We start from the raw sequence: 22884 nt of genomic DNA, 5'->3' as shown, positions 1-22884 counted from the left end.
ATTTGCATGTAATTTGTAGTGTTCAGTGATCTCTTTGGTTTGGATTTGTTTTCTATTTTGTTGAAATATTTTTAAACCCAAGGAAATACTGCTTGTGATAACAAGACAAAAACAATAATAATAGACAGCCTTTATTAAGTATGTATTACCTGTTGGCACTATAATAGCACTTTACCTAGATTATTACTATTTTTTATTGAAGTGTAGTTGATGTAATGTTGTTAGTTTCAGGTATACAGCAAAGTGTATATATATATGTATATTCTTTATGTATATGTATGTATATTCTTTTTCAGATTCTTTTTCATTATAGTTTGTTACAAGATATTGAGTATGGTTCCCTGTTCTTGTTTTTATCAGATATGGACTTTTTGCGTTATTATTCTTTTAAAGGGTTCTAATTCTACCATTCCTTCTGTGTTTTTTTTTTTGCCATTTATCTTGTTACGTGGTCTCTGAGCTACTTGAATCTGGTTTGATGTTTGACATTAATCTGGGGAAGTTCTCAGTCATTATTGCTTCAAATATTTCCTCTGTTCTTTTTTCTCTTCTCCTTCTGGTTTTCCATTTACAGCACAAGTAGGTACACTTTGTAGTTGTCCCACAGTTCTTAGCTATTCTGTTCTATTTTTTTTTTCAGTTTTTTTTTCCTCTTTGCTTTGCAGGTTTGGAAGTTTCTACAGAAACTGCTCAAGCTGAGAGATTCTTCAGCTATGTCTAGTCTACTAATGAGTACATCAAAGGCTTTCATTTCTGACATAGTCTTTTTGATCTCTATTGTTTTATTTTTATTGATTTTATAACTTCTGTCTCTTTGCTTACATTAACCATCCATTGTTGTTGCATGTTTTCTACTTTCCCCATTAGATCCCATCACACTTCAATAGTTGTTTTCAGTTCCTGGGCTGGTAACTCCCAACATTCCAACCATAACTGAGACCCCTCCCTCACACACATTTAAAAATAGGCAGGAAAAATGCTTTTTGCTTGTGCTAGTCTATGTACCCCCAAAGAGTCTTCCCCTGGATCTTGCCACATCTGCTTCCTTCCCATCAATTGACATTCTGCTCAAGGGTGACCTTGTTGAGTTGAACCAACCCTTCTCTGCTTGCTCAAGCTCTCCCTTCTCCCTACCTGTCAGTTGCTCTGTATCATCTTAGCCTGTTTTATTTTCTTCATTTTTTAGTGTTTAATATTATTTATTTGTTTGCAGGTTCATTTTCTGTCTCTGCTCATAAGAAGTATGGAAATTCTGCTGTGTCTTTATTCTAAGACAGAATAAAACAGATGCTCAATAAACATTCGTTAAGGACATAAATATGCTAACATTAGTTATTCATAAGATTTGATATTATAGGTGATTTTTAATCTATATGTTTTAGAGTGTTCATAATATGTAAAAATAAACATTTATTATCATTATAGTCAGGGAAAAATTATTAAAAATAGTAAGCCCCTAAGTCCTATCACATGTCAAGTTTGAAAAATTATAATGCTTAATGCATTTAAACACCAAGAAAAAGCAAAAATGTGACGGACTCAACCAAAGTTATGTAGTAGGGGCTCCCAGGATAGCTATTTAGAAAAATATTGTATATATGTTTTTGAATGCTCTTTGATATTGATTGATGGGTTGAGAGCTATTTTGAGAATTCCACCAATTCTTTCTTTACCCTATTTCATATTCATGAAAAGCTTCACAATTAAAATCCTGTGCTTTCTAAGAAAAAAGTATTTCAGGCTTTTATGGTATTTAGCTTTTGTTCCTGAAGTTCTACTCAGATTTATTTCGTGTTGCTCCAGAAGATGCTAAAAGCTTTTGTGCTTTAGCATGCTACAAGAGTTAGTGCTTCTTCTGTTTATGGAAATTTTTAAATCAGACCCATTTTTCCAAGTAAAACTACTTTTCACTTTTTCCCTTCTCATTTTTCCTTCTTGCTTTATATGCATTCTGTGTCTTTCTTCCTTTTCCTTCTTATAAGGCTCTCAGCAAAGTAGAAACTAGGTAGCCTGCAATGACTCTTCTTGGAATTTTCTCTGTTACCAACGGAAGCTGTATTAGTTGTAAGAGGTTTGTTGCTTTTATAAATGTATAACTTTATCAAACTGAACAAGCAATTAAGAATTTCCTTTTAGTCTGCCTGAGAATTAAAAAGTTTTTTGGTGTTTTGTTCACCAACTGTAGTGAGGTCATCAATTCCCTTCTTAAAGAAGCTATTGAACTATATTGCTTTTTTTTCCGTCTATCAAAAATGTCTCTCAAGAAGTCGCAATATCCACAATAGAAATATTGAATACCCTTGTATGGCACAAATGGAACACTGGCATATGATTTTCTAATTTTCTTTTGCTAAAGATGTGGCATTTTTTTAATGCACCTCTGTCCTTATTTCTTCATTGTCTTTAAATCAGTTTAGCTCTTAGTCCCCATTCAGAATGTCTAAGGTCCCACTTCTCTAAGTCTAACGGTTTACCCCTTGGAGGTCTCATCACCCCTCAGGGCCAGGAACCCACAGAACTCTTCTCACTGCCCTCTTGTACCTCCCCATTTTTTTTTAAGTCCATTGTCATCACTCCCTCCCCCATTCCACCATTGAGATGTATCAATTAATTTCTTCAGTGAGTTTAAATATAGGGAAAGTCAAATAAAGTCATTGACTTCAGGCTGTTTCCACCTCTATCTCTGCCCAAATCCAACATAATGTACAAAGAGCAGAACTACTCCTCAATTGCTAATCGATTTTCTTGACACAAATATGAGACTGTCAGAAGCAGAGTAAAAATGAGTGATCAGGACACCTTCTTTTCCCAAGGCTAGCACTCTAAAGTTGAAAATGGTTGGCAGGCAGTTAACAATTCCCTGAATTCTCACTGCTCTACAAATAAACCAACTCCTCTTCACTTGTAACCTTGTTACTCTGTCCTTTGCTCTGAGATCTCTTCCTCCTAACTTCGTTGTTTTCCTTTGCTATTGCAATGCCTGGAAGATGTTCATTAAAACAAACCAACAAAAACAGAGAAATTTCTAGACCCTGTGCATCTTAAACTCCTTGGAGGAAATAGGTGTTATAAAAATCTAATGTATTAAAGATAAAAGAGTCTGCCTTGAGAAGAACTAATCATTAAGAGGCAAAGCAAAAGAAAAAAAAAGTGCAAATAACAAGAATTTTTTACAGAAGTAATTTGGAAGTGGCTGTGTATTACAGAAGGAATAAAGGAATATTTAGAAAAACATATACAGTATATTGGGTTAACAAAAAAGTTAGAAATTCTAAGAAATGGTAATAAATGTTATACTTGATTTTTAAGAATTGCTTAATTCTGTACTTTTATGCGATAAAGCAGAACTATGTATTTATAGTTCAGTACTTAGCAAAATCAGATTATTAAGGTTTAGGCAAAATAGTATATCATCTGCTTATGAAGAAATATGTAGTGATTTTCACACCATATTTTCTTAGTCATAAGGTATTTTCATCAGGAATGTCTCAGTTTACATGAACAAACTGTTTTAAGATTTGAAACAGTGAATTAATTCTTTACATTTTTTCCTTTTGACTCATTAAAGGAAATCAGCAGTATTTTTAATTGAGTAATTCAGTTCCACTGAATTTACATATTATGAGTCCAGATTCTGATGTAGATCCTATTAAAGTTCCAGGAACAAAATGTATTGATAATTGATTTATTCAGTAAATGTTAATTATTTCTATTAAGTTAAGAAGTCATTCACGATCTTAAGGTGATTACAGTTTAGTGGCAGAGATCCACATTGGTTGGGGGGGGAGAAAGGTCTGGGACATAATTTGATCAGGTTGATCTTCTAGAAAATTCATGAGCATGAGGAGAAATAGAAGATGGCAGGAAAGGAAGACAGTAGGAAGTTACTCTTGTTGTATTTTGCTGCATAATACACCACCCCAAATCTTAGTGGCTTAAGACAGCCTCAGCCATTTATTTTGTCCATCGACATGTAATGGGGGCAAGTCTTGCCAAAGGCAGATTGTCTCTGTTCCATGCAATATCACTCAGCTGGGGGCTAGATGATCCACTTTCAAGATGGTTTATTCAAACACCTGGAAAATTAGGGCTGGCCATTGGCAGGGAGCTCAGCTATAGGCCCAGCTTTTCTCCATATAGGCCTCTCCATGTGCTCCTTGGCATCCCTCGTGGTGTGGTGACTGGTGACTAAGAGCAAGCCCTCAAAGAGAACCAGAGGGACTGTGGGCCATCTTTTATGACCTACCCTCAGAAGTCACATAGCATCATTCCTGCTGCAGTCAAAATCCTGTTCAGGGGCAAGGAATCTCTCATCACCTCGATGGGAAGAGTGTCAGTCCCATAGTAAGAAGAGCATGTAGAAAGGGAGAGATTTTTTTGAGGCCCTCTTCAGAAAATACAATCTTTTGTAATCTACTGAGCAGCTATAACTCACATCATTCTTACATGCAAAATATGGTCATCTTCCCCAAGACTCTCAAATCCAAACATCCACTTGGAGTTCCTCCTGTGGCACATTGGGATCAGCAGTGTCTCTGGAGTGCAGGGACTCAGGTTTGATCCCTGACCCAGGACAGTGGGTAAGGATCCAGCGTTGCCACAGCTGTGGGTAAGTTGCAAATGGGACCTGATTCCCTAGCCCCAGGATGTGATTGGGCAGCCAAAAAAGAAAAAACAAACAACCCCCCCCAAAAACCATAAAACAACATTCAGTTAAACTCTAGTATCTTATGCTATAAGGTCATGGTGAAGTTTAGACTCCTTCAGTGCAGTTCTTTAAGCACAGCTCCTGAAGAACTGTGACTAAAGAGACAAACTATCTACCCCACGGTGCTCAACTTTTTTTTCAGCTTTATCGATGTATAATTGATAGAAATTTATTTATGGTGTACAATATGATGTTTTGATATATTATAAAATTATTACCACAATCAAACTAATTAACATATCAACTGCCTCACATAGTTATTTCTTTTGGGTGTGGTGAGAACACTTAAAATTTACTCTCTTAGCAAATTTCAAGTATACAACAGATTATTATTAACTATAGTTAATAATATAGTCACCATGCTGTGTGTTAGATTCCCAGAACTTATTCATCCTGTATAACAAACTTTGAATGCTTTGACCAGCATCTCCCCATTTCCTCCATTCCTCACAAGACCCAACTTTCAACGGTAGGACTGGCATAGGTAGACTTCTGTAGACATACCCAGAGAGGGAAAAGCAAGAGGCACATAGCAATCAGTGGCCCATAGCAATTAAGAAACTTAATTAGGCTCAGGCTGCCATTTTCTTCATTAGCATATGGCCTTACTGCTGGGAATTATCCTTTCTAGATTTCTTTTTTTAGTGATTTTTATTTTTTCCATTATAGTTGATTTACAGTATTCTGTCAATTTCTACTGTACAGCAAAGTGACTCACTGTACATATACATATATTGTTTTTTTCACATTATCCTCCATCACATTCCATCACAAGCTGTAGTTCCCTGTGCTATGCAGCAGGATCTCATTGCTTATCCATTGCAAATGCCATAGTTGGCATCTATTAATCCCAAATCCCAGTCCATCCCATTCCCTCCCCCTTGGCAACCACAAGTCTATTCTCCATGTCCATGAGTTTCTTTTCTGTGGAAAGGTTTGGTTGTGCCATATATTAGATTAAAGATATAAGTGATATTATTGGTATTTGTTTTCCTCTTTCTGACTTATTTTACTTAGTATGAGGTTCTTTAGTTCCATCCATGTTGCTGCAAATGGCATTATTTTGTTCTTTTTATGGCTGAGTAGCATTCCATTGTGTATATATACCATATCTTCTTAACCAATCATCTGTCATTGGACATTTAGGTTGTTTCCATGTCTTGGCTATTGTGAATAGTGTTGCAATGAATATATGAGTGCATGTGTCTATTTCAGGGAAAGTTTTGTCTGGATATATGCCCAAGAGTGGAATTGCTGGGTCCTATAGTAGTTCCATATTCAATTTTCTGAGGTACCTCCATACTGTTTTCCCTAGTGGTTGTGCCAATTTACATTCCCACCAACAGTGGAGAAGGGTATCCTTTTCTCCACACCCTTTCCAGCATTTGTTATTTGCTGACTTGTTAATCATGGCCATCCTGAGGTTTGAGGTCATACCTCATAGTAATTTTAATTTGCATTTCTCTAATAATTAGTGATGTTGAACATTTTTTCATGTGCTTGTTGACCATCTGTATATCTTATTTGGAGAAATGTCTATTCAGTCTTTTTCCCATTTTTCACTTAGGTTGTGGGTTTTTTTTTTTTTTGCTGTTTGTATATTTTAGAGATTAAACTCTTGTCAGTTGCATCACTTGAAACTATTTTCTCCCATTTCATAGGTTGTCTTTTTTTTTTTTATGGTTTCCTTTGCTGTGCAAAATCTTACCAGTTTGATTAGGTCCCATTGGTTTATTTTTACTTTTATTCCTGTTGCCTTGTAGAAGAGAACATAGGCAAAACATTCTCTGACATCAGCCATACAAAAGTTTTCTTAGGTCAGACTTTCTAGCTTTCTTTTTGTGGTGTCATTTTCTGGTTTTGGTATTAGAGTAATGCTGGCCTTATAGAATGAGTTTAGAAGTGTTCTTGCCTCTTCAATTTTTTTGTAATAATTTGAAAAGGCTAGATAATAGCTTTTCTTTAAAGGTTTGGTAGAATTCTGGAGTTCCTGTCATGGCTCAGTGGTTAATGAATCCGACTAGGAACCATGAGGTTGCAGGTTCGATCCCTGGCCTTGCTCAGTCGGTTAAGGATCCGGTGTTGCTGTGAGCTGTGGTGTAGGTTGCAGACTTGGCTCAGATCCTGCGTAACAGCGTTTCTGTGAGCTGTGGTGTAGGTTGCAGACGCGGCTCAGATCCTGCGTTGCTGTGGTATACGCCAGCAGCTACAGCTTCAATTCAACCCCTAGCCTGGGATCCTGCATATGCCATGGGAGCTGCCCAAGAAATGGCAAAAAGACAAAATAAAAAAAAAAAAGTTAAAGTTTTGGTAGATTTCACCTGTGAAGCCATCTGGTCCTGGATTCTCTTTGTTGAGAGTTTTATTTTATTACTGACTAAATTTCATTACTGGCAATTTACTGCTTCATATTTCTTTTTTCTTCCTGATTCAGTTTTGGGAGATTATACGTTTCTAGGAATTTATCCATTCCTTCTAGGTTCTCCGTTTTATTGGTGTATAATTGTTCACAGTAATCTCTTATAATTCTCCTATTTCTGTGGTGTCATTTGTAACTTTTCCTCTTTCGTTTCAGATTTTATTTATAGGGGCTCTCTTTTTCCTGGATGAATATAACTAAAGATTTACCAATTTTGTTTTTCCTTTCAAAGTTCCAGCTCTTAGTTTCATTGGTCTTTTCCATTATTGTTTTTTTCTGCTCTGATGTTTATGATTTTTTTCCTTCTACTAACTTTTGGTTTTGTTCTACTTTTTCTTCGTTTTCTAGTTTTTTTTGTTGTTGTTGTTTTTTGTTTTTTTAGTTGTAATCTGTTCATTTGAGATTTTTCTTGTTTCTTGAGGTAGGCCTGTATCACTATACACTTCCCTCTTAGAACTGCTCTGTCCCATAGTTTATTTTATCATTGTGTTTTCATTTTCATTTGTCTCCAGATATTTTGTGATTTATTCAATGATCCATTGATTGTTTAGTAGCATACATTTAGACTTCACTTACTTGTGTTACTTGGAATTTTTTTTCTTGTAGCTGATTTCTAGCCTCATACTTTGTGGGTTGGAAATAATACTTGATATTATTTCAGTCTTCTTAAATTTATTGAGATAGCTTCCTGTTCTAGCATGTGATCTATCCTGGAGAATGTTTCATGTGCATTTGAAAAGAGTATATATTCTGCTGTTTTTGCATGGACTGTAAATATTTATCTAGTAAGTCCATCTGATCTGATGTGTTGTTTAAGATCAGTATTTCCTTGTTGATTTTCTGTCTGGGAGATTCGTCCATTGATATGAGTGAGGTTTTTGAGTTCCCTACTATTATTGTGTTATTGCCAGTTTCTCCCATTGTATCTGTTAATATTTGCTTTATGCATTTAGTTAATCTATGTTGAGTGCATATATAATTACAGTTGTTAGATATTTTTCTTGGATTAATCCCTGGATCATTATTTAATGACTTTCTTTGTCTCTTGTTACAGTCTTTATTTTAAAGTCTATTTTGTCTGATATTTTTATTGCTCCCCCCTTTCCTTTCATTTCTCTTTGCATAGAATACTTTTTTCCATCCCCTCAGTTTCAGTCTATATGTCTTTTTTTCAGAGGAGGGGTACATCTGCAGCATGCGGAACTTCCTGGGCCAAGGATCAAACCCAAGCCACAGCAGTGGCAATACCAAATGCTTAACCTCTAGGCTACCAGGGAGCTCTAGTCCATGTGTCTTTAGATCAAAAGTGGGTTTCTTGTAAGCAGCCTATGTATGAGTCTTGGGGTTTTTTGTTTTTGTTTTTTAATCTATTCAACTACACTATGCCTTTTGATTGGAGCATTTAGCCCATTGACATTTAATGTAATTATTTATAGCTTTATACTTATTGCCATCTTATTAATTGTCCTAGCTATTTTTGTAGATTTTTTTGGTTCCTTTCTTCTGTCACTTCATTCCCTTTGACTTAATGCCTCTCTTTAATGTTATGTTTGGATTCTTTTCTCTTTTTTGTGTGTATCTATTCTAGAGTTTTTGTTTGTGGTTACCACTAAGTTCATATATAACAACCTCTTTATATAAGTTGATTATTTTATGTTGGTGATTTCTTAAGTTCAAATGCGTTCTAACAGGCTTCATTTTTACTTATAACTCCCACATTTAATTTTTTAAAGTAATATTTTACATCTTTTTGCTTTGTATATCCCTTAACTTATTGTGGATATGTACAATTTTGCTATTTTTGTCTTTTAACCTGTTGATTTACTACCTGTAATTTACCTGTACAAATGAGATTTTTCTTTTTAAACCTTTTATATTTCTAGTTTATTTTTTTTTTTCCTTTTCCATTTAGAGAAATCTCATTAAGATTTCCTGTAAAGCTGGACTCCTTTAGTTTTTGGTACTAAACTCCTTTAACTTTTGCTTGTCTGTATAACTCTATCTCTCCTTCAAATCTGTATGATAGCCTTGCCAGGTAGAGTATTATTTGTTGTACGTATTTTCCTTTCATCACTTTGAATATATTGTTCCACTCCCTTCTGGCCTGCAAAGTTTCTGCTAAAAAGGCAGCAGGTTGTCTAATGGAAGTTCCCTTGTACATAGCTGCTTTCTTTTTCCTGTTTTTAAGATTCCTTCTTCATCTTTAATTTTTGCCATTTAAATTACATGGTGTCTTGGTGTGAACCTCCTTGAGTTCATCTTGTTTGGGACTCTCAGTGCTTCCTAGACATCTGTTTCTTTTTGCCATTTAAATTACATGGTGTCTTGGTGTGAACCTCCTTGAGTTCATCTTGTTTGGGACTCTCAGTGCTTCCTAGACATCTGTTTCTTTCTCAAAAGAAGTTTTCAGCTATTATTTCTTCAAATACATTCTTTTCTTTCTCTCTTCACTCCTTCTGGAATTATAGTGCAAATCTTAGTACACTTGATATTGTCCCAGTGGTCTCACAAAATATCATCATTAAAAAAATTTTTTTTCTATTCAGCTTGGATTATTTCCAGTACTCAGTCTTCTAGTTCAATGATTGATTCTTCTATATCAGCTAATTTATTGTTGATTCCTTCTAGTGTATTTTTTTTAAGTTACTGTGTTCTTCAGCTCTGTTTGGATCTTCTTTATATTTTCTATTTTTTGGTTAAATTTCTCACTGTTTTCATCTCTTCTCCTGAGGTTGTTGAGCATCCTTGTGATGATTAGCTGGAATTCTTTATTAAACAGATTTTTTATCTCCATTTAATTTTTTTCTAAGGTCTTGTCTAAATACTTCATTTGGAGCATATCCCCCTCTCTGTTTTGCCTGATTCTCTGCTTTATCCTCAGATTTATTTCGATGTATTAGGTAGATAAGTTACTTTTCCCAATCTTGGAGAAGCATCCTTATGTAGGAGAAATGTTATGGGGCCTGGTTGCACACCCCACCCTGGTCAACAGAACTATATGGTTTTAGTTTTTTTAATATGCAACACCATGCAGGCTGCAAGGGCCCTTCTGTGGTGTCAGAGTTGACCTACTGTGTGCTGGAAGGCAGGGCTGGCTCCTACCCTTTTTGGCTGCCAAGACTGCCTCATGCAGTGGCTGCTGATCTGCTAGAGGGCAGAACCAGATCCCACTGTATCTGACTCCACTACTTCTGGGAGTGGGGGTGAGGTGGGAAAGGTGTCCTGGGGCTGGTGCTGGCCTGATGGTATAGTTAGGTTTTTAAAACCCACTCTTTTAACAACCATGCAATATAACCTGAAAAATTACTTTAAAATTCCTAAAATTGTTTTATGAAATGAAGACAATGCAAGCAAGAATGACGGTAGCAAGAGAATGAGAAGAGAAATATAAAAGGGTTCTAGGAGAGGAGCCTGAGAGCAAGCTGTGCTGAGAATTCTAAGAGGTATAAAACTTGGGAAGCAGTACTGCTAGGGGAATAAGCTATGTTTCTATGACCAAACTTCTTGAATTGTGTAAGCAAAGATAGTTGGACTGTTTTGGAGAATTGAGAGCTAAAAGAAAAGATTGTAGGTGTTGTCCGTCTTTGTTGAGTGCCAGTTTATGAGCTGGTTAGAAGCATGTTCTCTCTCCCAAGATGACAGGTTATGAAAAGAGTTTGTGAACTTAAATCAAACAGCAGAGACGATAGGGGAACAAAACAGACCTAGCACTTAAGGAGATCTTCTGAAGTCAGGATAGAGTTAATTTTTTAATCCTGATTGAGAGGGTATAAGTTGGATTGTTTAAGGTACCACTGAAGCTCTTTTCTCACTATTTAAGTAGAAAATTTCCTTTCACACTTACATGAGTCAGAAGGTGTTATTTTTACCAAATCAATTCCAAAGTATTATTTTTAATAAAAGTCAGAAATTTATGGATCTTAAAGTTCCACTTTAAGTTTAACAGAAAGTTAGGTTTAAAGTAGGAGGTATCCACATTGATTTCATTTTTTCAATGCACTTTTATTCTGAAATTAAACTTGCTTGGCTTCTAAGAGAAAATGACCTTTAAATTAAACTCTAAATTATTTTCTTCTTCTTAGATTTCTCAAAAGTATTCTAATCTTCACTTCCCAGGATTTATAAATGCAGAATAAAAAATATTCCTTTAATTTCCTCTGTAGAAGTGAGGAAAAAAAGGTATAGAATTAAATTTGTTGCCCTCCTTGGATATATCTCCTAAGAATAATTATATCTAGACCTGCAATATTTTATGGTGATTACTTTCTCCACATTTCTTAAATATAGAAGAATTGACGTTTTTCTAGCTGGTATATAATAAGGAGAAATGATACGTCATAAATCTTTTCTGTTCTGTTTCTGTCCACTCTCCTGAAAAATTGCTCTTAATAGCAGTGTAGAAATGAACATTTAAAATTGGAATCTTCATCATTTCCTTCAAGGGAACATAGTAAGAGTAGCTTAAGAGTGAAGCCATGCCTCTGGTGCAGATTGCCTGTGCTTGAATCCTGGTTATGCCACCTGCTAACTCTATAGTCTTGAGCTAGTGGTTTAACGTCTCTTTTCTCTGTTTCCTTATCAGAATAGGAATATTTTATTGCCCATTTTGTAAGGTTATTATGAGGAAGAAATTATTTAATATTGGGAAAGTACTTAGAATAGTACGTGGCATATAATAAGTACACAGTGCATGTTTGGTGTTAAAAACAATGAAGTGAAATGAAGTACACAGACAACAGAGCATTGTGTTTTAGGATGTAGATTCTAATCCCAACTCCACAACGTGTTAGCTATGTAAATGTGGTCAAGTTACTTAACCTCCTCAAGCCTCAGTATAAATTACTTAACCTCCTTAAGCCTCCTCAAGCCTATGTAAAATTGTATAATTGCCAGAAATATTACTTGCTTCACACAGTTTCTGAGGATTAAATGTGATTGTCTATAGCAAGCACATGGCACAATATCTGCTTCCTAGTGCCAGTGATTACAACTATATATTTTCATTTCTGTGGGCATTCTGTCCGTGTTCATTAGGTTTTCTCTTTGATTATTCACTTCACACCTCTAGGTCATTTCTAGACCTTCATAGAACCAGATAGGGATTCTTTGAAAGGTATGGCTATGGTGCCAGAATCAGGGTAGATGAGGTTGTAAGATAAAATTACTTAGGCTCCCAAGGAGGTCTTGTAGTGTGGACATGTGTTAGGGAATTTACCACTATCCATAGACTGGCCCAAAGCCTTGTGGGCTCAGAAACAATACTTGTCAGCGGTTTCAGAGCTCATCTCTCCCCAAGAATTGGGCTCATATTAAAAAGCTCATATGACTAATGCACAGAATCAGAATGCCAATGTTTCCATTTACAATGAGAAGTGAAATTGCTGGGGCCTGGTGGCTCATGTTCCCACCCAGCCCATTTTGTGCCTATAGACAGACTGCCTCACTAATCAGGCTGCCAACTCATTAATTTATAATGGGAGACATAGCTGCTGAGTTCTCCTCAAGTCCCTCAAGTTTCCAGCAAGTTCTCCCTGAAGTCATGCAAACAGGATATCAAATTCTAATCAGGAAGCATCTTGGTGAGCATTGAATCAGAGGACAGTTTGTTCCTGGATTCATGGGTTTAATGGGACTTAGAGGCAAATTCTCAGTGAGAAGAGACATGCCACCATTACAGAGTACTAGTTCCCAGCATTTGAATGGACATGGCCTAGGCTTGCTTCTGAGATTGCTTTGTACATCTTTCTTGTCTGGACTATATCTTTCTATTGGCGGAGTCAGTGTGTTTTGTCAGATTATTGTCATGCTTAAGGATCCAAGGCTGGCTGTCCCATATGTACATCTGGCTTTCAAAATCTTGAGTTTGTTTTTATCCTGTGTAGAGGCTAAGATTTAAAAATCAGGAGTCGTCTTTGAGTCAAAGATGACACAAATAGATGGAAAGACATACCATGCTCTTGGAATGGAAGAATTAATATTATCAAAATGACTATATTACCCAAGGCAATCTACAGATTCAATGCAATCCCTATCAAATTACCAAGGACATTTTTCACAGAACTTGAACATATTTTAAATTTTTTTTTGAAGCACAAAAGACCCAGAATAGCCAAAGATATCCTGAAAAAGAAAAATGGAGCTGGAGGAATCAGGCTCCTTGACTTCACACTATACTACAAAGCAACAATCATCAAAACCATATGGTACAGTTTGGGGGTTGGGGGAATGCACTGGGGTTGTGGGATGGAAATCCTATAAAATTGGATTGTGTTGATCATTGTACAACTATAAATGTAATAAATTCATTGAAAAAAATAAATAAAAATAAAAATCAGGAGTATTCACCTAACCAGAAAAATTGGAAGAACTTGTAAGTCCAGAGATCTGGCCTTCCTGGGCCCTTCCCACATGAGGTCAGTTCTCTGGAGCTGAGTAGAGACTGTCCCTTATAGATGAGGTTTGAAGACTTTTCATGAGTTCACCATGGTCTCCACCAGGCCCATGACAATCATCTGCATTACCTGCTGGTAATGTAAATGCCTCTAGACATTTGAGTTTGCATCATTCTGACAATTAAACTTGCCTTCATTTATCTGTATGCTCTAATGACTATGTTTTTATTTCTTTTTTAAAGATTTTTATTTTTTATTATGGTTGATTTACAGTGTTCTGTCAATTCTGCTGTACAGCAAAGTGACCCAGTTGTTCCTATACATAAATATTCTTTTTCTCACATTATCCTCCATTGTGTTCTATCACAAGTGACTGGGTATAGTTCCTTATGCTATACAGTAGGATCTCATTGCTTATGCCACTCCAAATGCAAATATTTCAAAGGTTAATTTCTTTTAATGGCTTTAATTGCAGCATCTGGAAATTCCCAGGTGAGGGGTCAAATTGGAGCTGCACCTGACAACTTATGCCACAGCTGCAGCCACACCAGATTGTGCTGCGTCTGCAACCTACACCGCAGCTCACAGCAATGCCAGATTCTTAACCCCCTGAGCAAGGCCAGGAGCTGAACCCGAATCCTCATGGATCCTAGTCAGGTTTGTTACAACTGAGACATGACGGGAACTCCTCAAAGGTTAATTTTCAAATGGCAGTCTTATTTCCACATTCATTTTATTGTCACCCCCAAGTGACAAATTGCAAACACATTTGAGTTTGTAAGTCCTAGAAGATTACAGTGATAGAAGACTGAAGTGTAAAGCTCATAGCTTCAAGGAAGTGGGATATTCATAATCTTTCCTCAGGAAATGAGTGGTGCTGCTGGTTGCCCTTCTCTATTTTTAGCTCAAGAGTCTTCTCCCTGGGTGAAGAGTATGAGTGCTCTCATAGTCTGTATTTTCGAATGGCTCCTCTAAAGAGTACCTACCCTGAAAGAAACATAACAGGAACTTTATATACGAAAGCAATAAAAATGGATATTTTGTTTTCAAATGTGTTTACCATGGAATTTCTTTAAGGAATAGGAGCTTATTTTTGACTTCAATATTACAGATTTTTAATAATTAGATACAGGATGATTTGCCATTTGTTGTGACTCCTAGGAACTATTAGCTTTTTTTTTTTTTTTCTTTAACTTTGATAAATAAAGAAAATGTCATTATGTAATTGGATTACTGATTGTAAAAATGGATTTGTTTCCTAAGGAAGCATTTTTTCCCCAATGAATAACCTGCCCCTTAATTCCTATTAATCTTCTAAATGAATTAGGATGAATTTATAAGTGATCTATTTGGGAAACAGATTTGCTTGAGAAAAGATAAATGTCAGTTATGGATCTTTCTATATATCACAGGCCTGTACTGCCTCAAACTTGACTACTTAATACTTTGACTGATCTTTGGGGTGCAAGGTAAGAATATATTCTCTTCTCTCTGTTTCCATGGCATTTTTTTTTTTTTGGTTTTTTTAGGGCTGCCAGGTTGAATTGGAGCTGTAGCCCCTGGCCTACACCACAGCCATAGCAACGCGGGATCTGAGCCACGTCAGTGACCTACACCACAGTTCATGGCAAAGTTGGATGCTTAACCCATTGAGTGAGGCCAGGGATCGAACCTGCATCCTCATGGATGCTAGTCAAATTCGTTTCCACTGAGCCATGACGGGAACTCCTATTTCCAACAGCATCTTGTGTGTATGTATGTATACGTATATACGTGTTTGTGTATGTATGTGTGTAACATTTACTCCATGTTAGTTAAATTACCATTAAATTAAATAATGAATTAGCACAATCTCTGGTGTAGAAGTATTTCTCCATTTCATCATCATCATCATCTGCTTGCAAGTTTTTTCCTCAGTTAGAATCTATATTCTTGGAGTCCCCATTGTGGTTTAGCAGAAATGAATCTGACTAGTAACCATGAGGACACAGGTATGATCCCTGGCCTTGTTCAGTGGTTAAGGATCCAAAATTGCCCTGAGTTGTAGTGTAGGTTGCAGACATGTCTCGGATCTGGCGTGGCTGTGGCGTAGGCCAGCAGCTACAGCTCTGATTTGACCTCTAGCTCTGGGAAACTCCATATGCACTGGGTGGGCCCCTAAAAAGACAAAAAAAAATCTATATTCTTGATTATATGAATTGCTTCATATATATGCCCCTGAACATAGTGTGGGGCATGTAGCAGGTACTCAGTATTTGATGAACTAAATTGCCTATTGGAAATAGGAGTGTTTCTCAGATCTCCTCCAGGTATGCAATGTGACATTATTGTTGGGAATGCTGCAGGAATAATGACTGAAGAACATTTAATTTTCACTGTATTTTTGACTCAAGAAATAGGGATAAATAACTGAAAAAAAGTCTTAAACTAAAAAACCCCACAAATTTAAAAATAATGAATAGTGAAAGATATTGTAAACAGTGATAAAACAAACCACACACTGAAGGTTGACATCTGTAACTCACATTATGGACAAAGCATTTGAACTGTAATATATAAAGACCTTCACCCCAAAAAGTAAAAGAAAAACAACCCAATAGGAAAAAGGCCAGTAATTAGATAAGATGCTCAACTTCAGTAATAATCAGAGAAAACAAAATTGAGACACTTAGATTCAGAGTTCCCATCATGGCACAGCGGAAACAAATCCAACTAGGAACCATGAGGTTGCTGGTTTGATCCCTGGCCTTGCTCAGTGGGTTGAGGATTCAGCATTGCCATGAGCTGTGGTGTAGGGTGCAGACATGACTTGGATCTAGCATGGCTGTGGCTGTGGCTGTGGACGGCAGCTACAGCTCCAATTAGACCCCTAGCCTGGGAATCTCCATATGCCATGGGTGCAGCCCTAAAAAGACAAAAGACCCCCCCAAAAAAGACACTTAGATTCTATATCAGTCACAAACAAAAGGCAAAAATGTCAGTCTATAATATCAAGATTCTTGATATTTTGGAGTCTGGAATATCAACACTATGGAGATTGTAAGAATCTAGTATAACAAAAGCCGTCATACATGGCTGATTGAATTGTAGATTAGTGTAATTATGTTGGGATCCAGTTTGGCCATTTCCAGTAAAGGTGCAGCTGTGCATATCCTATGACGGTACAATTCCGTCCCCAGTTACCCATCTTTAGAGAAATTCTTGCACATGTACAAGAGTTAGAGTAGTTTTGGGAGTTCCCGTCATGGCTCAGTGGTTAACGAATCTGACTAGGAACCATGAGGTTGAGGGTTCCATTCCTGGCCTCGCTCAGTGGGTTAAGGATCCAGCATTGCCATGAGCTGTGGTGTAGGTTGCAGACTTGGCTCGGATCCCGAGTTGTGGCTCTGGCGTAGGCCAGCAGCTACAGCTCTGATTAGACCCCTAGCCTGGGAACTTCTATATGCTGCAGGTGCGGTGCTAGAAAAGACAAAAAGACAAAAGAAAAAAAAAGAATTAGAGTAGTTTAATAATAGGTATAAATTAATAACTAAAATATGATAAATCCATCAACCAGAAAATGGATACATAAGTTATAATACTATATAGAAGTTAAAAAGAATAATCTATGTGGAAGTACATAAAATCTCAAGCTAATGCTATGCACAAAAATAAAGTATCTATATACCATGATACTGTTTTATGAAGTTCAAAACATGCAAATCAATATCTTGTTTATGGATAAACACATTTAATAAAAATATAAAAAGATACATAGGAATGATAAAAGATAATTCTATAGAATCTTTATCTTAGGAGAGAAAGGAAGAAGATGGGCTAGGCAGGGATATATGGGGGCCTCAGTCATATCTGGAATGTTTTATTTCTTCCAGCAAATCTGAAGTAAATTTGGCATAATGTTAAGGTTTAAGAGGCAAGGATAGTAGAAGGAGAAAGTCAACAGTCTCTGTAGGAGGTTTATGTTATCAGGATATGTAGGCTTTGAAAGTAAAATAGTACTAATCACTGCTTGGCCATACACATCAGTGTGTCAGCACCATGTAAATGCCAATTCTGATGGGCTTTGCTAATAAACATCACAAGGACCTTGATTCCTGTCTCAGGTCTGAGCGTCTTTAGATGGGTAAATTTTAAGGAGAGAATACAGTGGAAACCTAGGGAAATACAAATGCATAAGGTGGTACCTAAGACAATATGAAGATTCTTGAGGCCTAGATCAAGCTAAAAAAGCAACAAAAGTTTAGATTTTCTGTTAATTAGGAAAGCATTTGTGCCCAATTCAGACAGCAGAAGTTTTTCAGTGTGCTGATATCAAGCCAGTTCATTTACTCTGATCCAAGACTAAATTAATATAAAGCGTGTCATTGTAAGTATTGGGCTATTGATATATCGACAATTGAATAAATCCAAGCTGTATTTTTAGGAAGTCAGTAAAAGAGCTTTCAGGAGGCCAAGAAAAAACATCAAAGATTTTGGCCCATCTTACAAGGTACACTGGAGATTCTAATGTAGCTTTTCGTCTGTTCCTATCTCTCTGTCCTGTCTTTATCTCTCTCTGTCCTGTCTTTGTCTCTATCTTGGCATATGTTTTAGCCAGATTGAAAAATTAGATAATACATGAATTTGGGCCAGTAGAGAATGGAAAAAGTGGGGCAGAGAGAACGCTTTATTTCTGTTTCATTGTTTTAAAAAACAGGTAAATAAGAGTAGTCTACTTACAGTGAGAATAACGTAGAACAAAAGGGAAATAAATTATTTTAAAGAGTAGTGTTCTTACCAGATTCCCTAAGGAATACACACATTTATTTTCATTTTATGAGATATATTCAAGAGGTAATAAACTAAGCAAAATGATTGGCCCTCTTTGTCCCACATTTTATTTTTATTTCAAATCTCTTTGCCAGGCATAACCACTTGTCTGCAATTGGTGTGCAGCCATCCAGATCCTTTTCTATGACTTTGTATATAAAAATTTATGTACCCATCCCTGAGATAATGTATTTTTCTGCAACATGTTATTTCCATTTAACATCTTTTAGGGAGCTTTGGTATCTAGCTAGCCTGTTTTTTTTTTTATTATTAGCTGCATAATATCCTTTAGTATAGTTAACTCATTATTTAGTTAACCCTTCTACTATTCATGGCCCATTGTGCAGTTTCCTGTTTTTCACTACACACACAAAAAAATTGTAGTGAATATTCTAGTGCATCCATCATTACAGCAGAGGGCAGATGAGACTTAGCAACTGGCCAGATCTAGGAACTGCAATACTGTTGTCCAGAATCTGCCTTTCTCATCATTGATTTTGTTTTATTCTTGGTTGGCCTCATGTTCAGGCAATCTCACTTCATGTGGTAGCAAATATGTCAATGAGCAGTTCTAGGCTTACGTTCTACAAATTCAACAACCTCTCTCGCAATATCAGCATAAGTATAGGGATCAGCTCACATTGGACCTGAGTGGTTCATGGGCCCATCCTTGACTCTAACACTACAGCTCTGTGGATATTTTACCCTAATTGGTCAGGCCTTGGTCACCTGGCTACTTCTGGGGCCATGGCAGCATGATGTAAAGCACATGGACTGAGAGTGAGGGAAGAGTGTGTGATTTGCTAGATAAAAATTAGGATTACGATAGCAGAAGGAGGAGGCACATATGCCACTCAAGCAAATATATTGTTGTCCCTACAGATGTCTTACAGATAATTTATGTTTTTGTGAGGAGATAAATAGATATACCAAGGGTATACAGATTTATGTCATAAGGAGCAAAGTGTTCTTATCCAAGTATCTTTCCAAGTTTTTGCTAGAGTAGTGTAACAAGTCTGTTGTTTATATATAATATTGTTTATGAAAAGAAAGTATGTTACTGATTGCGGACTATTAACATGAGAAAGATAATTTTTCCATTCAGGAAAGTGTTACCCAATGGATTTGCTAAACACTCAATGATAATGACAGATCATACCAATGACATGATAGCTACCTAGTCTTACACGTTTCTTAATACTCTAGTATTTGCCAATCTACAGTACAAATGCTATGTCTTATTTATTCATTTATTAAAGTGTTTATTAAATACTGCTATGGACTGATCCCCATGCCAGGGGCTGGGTATAAAGTATTTACTACAATAAGATCCCTTTCCTCAGGTTTCTTACATTCTTATTAAGGGCCACAGACTATAGATAAATAAATAAATGAATGAAGAAGAGAAGTCCAAGCTGTGATGCCTGGACTATGAAGGAAATACAAAGGCTCATGAGATGAAAAGTCACCGGAGAGACTCATTTCAGATGAGATGGTAAGGGAAGCCCTCTCTGAGAAGAGAACATTTGCAACCTGAAGACTAAAAATGAATCCTAAACTCTAGGCCAGTGTTGTGCAATATGGTAGCCACTAGCCATGTACGGCCATTGAGTACGCAATTGTAACTAATTCAAATTGAAATGTACCCTAAATGGAAAATATACATTAGCTCTCCAGGAAGCACAAAAAATATAAAATATTTAATTAATTTTATATTGATTATAGGTGGAAATGATAATTTTTAGGCATGTTAGGGTAAACATTATTTAAAATTGTTTACATTTTTCTTTTTCCTTTTTTTAATGTGACTATTGAAATGTTTAGAATACCATATGAGGCTCACCTCATCTTTCTACTGAACGGTCCTGGTCTAGATAGTTTCAGGCTATTTACTATGACTGACATGGGTTTTGTCATCTTTTTGTTTTTGATGATGGTGATGGCGATTGAATTTACGTAGTAGATTTTTCTCCAAGGAGCTGAGTCTATGATATATTGACTGAGACGTCCAAATATAATAATGTCATGTGTGATCAAGCTTAATACAGCTCAGAGTTAAGAGGTATTGGGTGGTGGAAAAAGCACAGAAAACTGTCTCATTTACTAGAGGCGTTGTGTCATTAGTCATGTTCCTTTAGAAAGGCTTACAGAACAGATAAAGAGGGCTCTGAGCTGGAGAGGTAGGCAGAGCTAGCTTCACAGGTAATGACAGCGTAGGACAGGATTTCTGTGGGAATCAGCGACAGCAAACCTCAAAGATCTCTTTCCATAATCTACTTAGTGAAGAAGATTCTATTGTTTTGTGCCATTGCTACCTCTTGCATGTTAAAATGGTTTTATCCTACACTGTTTGCCCTGATGGAATATTGGTAACTTTAGGGTGCCTCTTTTTTATCTCTGTCGGAGGGATGTGGACAAGTTCACTCCATTTAATAACGTTGCATTAATTCACAGCACAGAGCAAGCAGAGGAGTTTTTCTTTGTGCCACGTTATGACTCGAATTTCTGCTTGCGGCTTCTGCCACAGGGAGGAAGTTAATGACTAAAAAATGCACGTCTGCTTTGGCAGGTGAAAATCTTCAGTGTTAGTTTGTAAACATTTTAGGCCCCCAAATGGGATATTTGTTATGTAATCTAACAGTTTTGCAAGGGAAAACTCTATCCCTACTGGTTTGAGAGGGAGTTGAGTCATATCCTGTGAATGTGAAGCAATGGTATTTAAACATCACGGGTTCCTCTTACTTTCATTCTAAGTGGCTGCAGTTCAGAGCAGCAAGTGCTCTCTGTGGCTGCAGTTCAGAGCAGCAAGTGCTCTCTGTGGAGAGGCTGCTACTCGCCCTGGGAGAACAGCTTCTCTTGCCAGGGCTTCAGTCAAGAAAGCCAGGGCTGAAGATGCAGTTCTATAACTGGAGTGAAAGATGTTTTGTTTCTTTCTAATCAACTATGCTAGATAGCTGCAAGCTGAAAAGTGCCTGTAATTTGCCAGTTATTTATAATAAGGTAAGTGTCCTATTTTGGTGTACTGATTGTATTGTGGCAGCCTTGAATTAATGTGGAAGTTGGATTATATGATCCTGACCCAGAAAATGCCTCCTCGCAGGGTAGTAGTGAATTCTCATGCAAGTAGTTTTATTTTTTTATTTATCTGCTTTTTTTTGTTAAAGTATAGTTGATATACAGTGTTGTACCAATTTCTAATGTACAGCAAAGTGACCCAGTCATATACATATAGTATATATGCATATATATGTGTGTGTGTGTATATATATATATACACATTCTTTTTGTCATATTATCTTTCATTGTGTCCTATCCCAAGACAAGTAATTTTAAATTTATGATACAGTCTGTTTGTGAGATGCTTGATTTAATAGATTGGTATTACTTGTGTGATAGTTTTGAATGAAAAATAAAGTGCCTGAGGTGTGGAAACACTGTAATAGCTTATATTGTTTTATTTATTTTTTTTTTTTTTAAGAAATAAGTAGTGTTCTTCTTTTTGCTACTCTGTTATCTTGGCTAAAAGTGAAATGTGCATAAAATTCATATGATTACGCTTGGATTTTATTCTAAATAATTGTAACTCAACAACTATATGTCTCCATTAAAAACAAAAAGTGGTCTTAATAATTTTAGAAAGTTGAAAAGTAGCGAGCCTCTTGCCCTTTCGTATTTGGCTTTTTGTTTAAGTGAAAGGCCATCATATATTAAACTTCTTAATTGATTTGCTTCAAAATGCGTATGAGTTTATCACAAGTCCAGTTCCTCAGCTGTTGTCAGAGACACTCATGTAAATTGTATGGATGGAGAAATCTGTGGACAGAGTAGTGAATAGGAAGTTTACTTTTCAAATCCTTGAAGCTTGCTGGGGAAAGGTTGAGGTAGAATATGTGAATGTTGTCCTGGCTTTTTATTGATTAAAGAAATGACATCAATCAGAGGTAAAGGTGTGCCTGATGTCACATCACTTTTAACACTCATATTTAAGGCTTTTGAATTCTTTTGAGGTAGGAAATGTTAGTTTGATTTTGAGAGCTATGCTGTGAATTTGTGAGACATTGATGAGTTGAGGGGATTTTGTATGTTTAATGACAGTTGGCATTAGAATACTTTATCTTCTTAATTGACCCACTATCATGCTTAGAAATTGTTTCATTTCAATTCAAAATTATACTCATTACAAAATTGCCAGATTTTAACTACAGTATGGAAATTACTTTCCATTAGATATATATTCAGTAACTCAAGTTTTTGCAGACTGAAGGGAAGGCATATAGTTTTCCTCTTCCTTGAAGGGAACATTAAAATTTGTTCAACTTCCAAACGTATTTGAAGGCAGTGTTCTGTATTAGAGAAGAAAAACTTTAAAGAAAATGACTTAGCATTCTGAGAGCCTTTGGGATCTTGTGTAGCAAAAAGACACATACCCCAAAATATGAGAATACAAGATGTTATAAATAGAACATCCTTATGCTTGATATGTATCAAACTCTGCTTTTTTGCCTGAGCAGGGGAGGAGCTATTCTGGCTGGTTAAGTGTTCTGCTTGAGACTTTT

The 22884-nt window shown here is 36.4% G+C and overlaps 1 protein-coding gene across 8 annotated transcripts in view; it reads left to right on the top strand.

Moving 5' to 3' along the window:
- Positions 1-22884, top strand: part of MCTP1 (multiple C2 and transmembrane domain containing 1) — a 539003-nt gene that overhangs the window by 159279 nt on the left and 356840 nt on the right. Inside the window, exon 1 of one of the 8 annotated variants that reach the window (XM_047778308.1) lies at positions 21075-21328. The exons of the other annotated variants lie outside the window; for them this stretch is intronic. Within the exon in view, the coding sequence (XP_047634264.1) occupies positions 21272-21328 (57 nt within the window). The 5' untranslated portion in view covers positions 21075-21271. Of the gene's footprint in view, positions 1-21074; positions 21329-22884 lie in introns of those variants that run through there. 8 annotated transcript variants of the gene reach the window in all.

The sequence above is a fragment of the Phacochoerus africanus genome, chromosome 4, assembly GCF_016906955.1.
Source record: "Phacochoerus africanus isolate WHEZ1 chromosome 4, ROS_Pafr_v1, whole genome shotgun sequence".
In the NCBI taxonomy this organism is placed as follows: Eukaryota; Metazoa; Chordata; class Mammalia; order Artiodactyla; family Suidae; genus Phacochoerus; species Phacochoerus africanus.
Note: the sequence above shows the minus strand (reverse complement) of the source record. Positions and strands in the feature narration are given on the sequence as shown.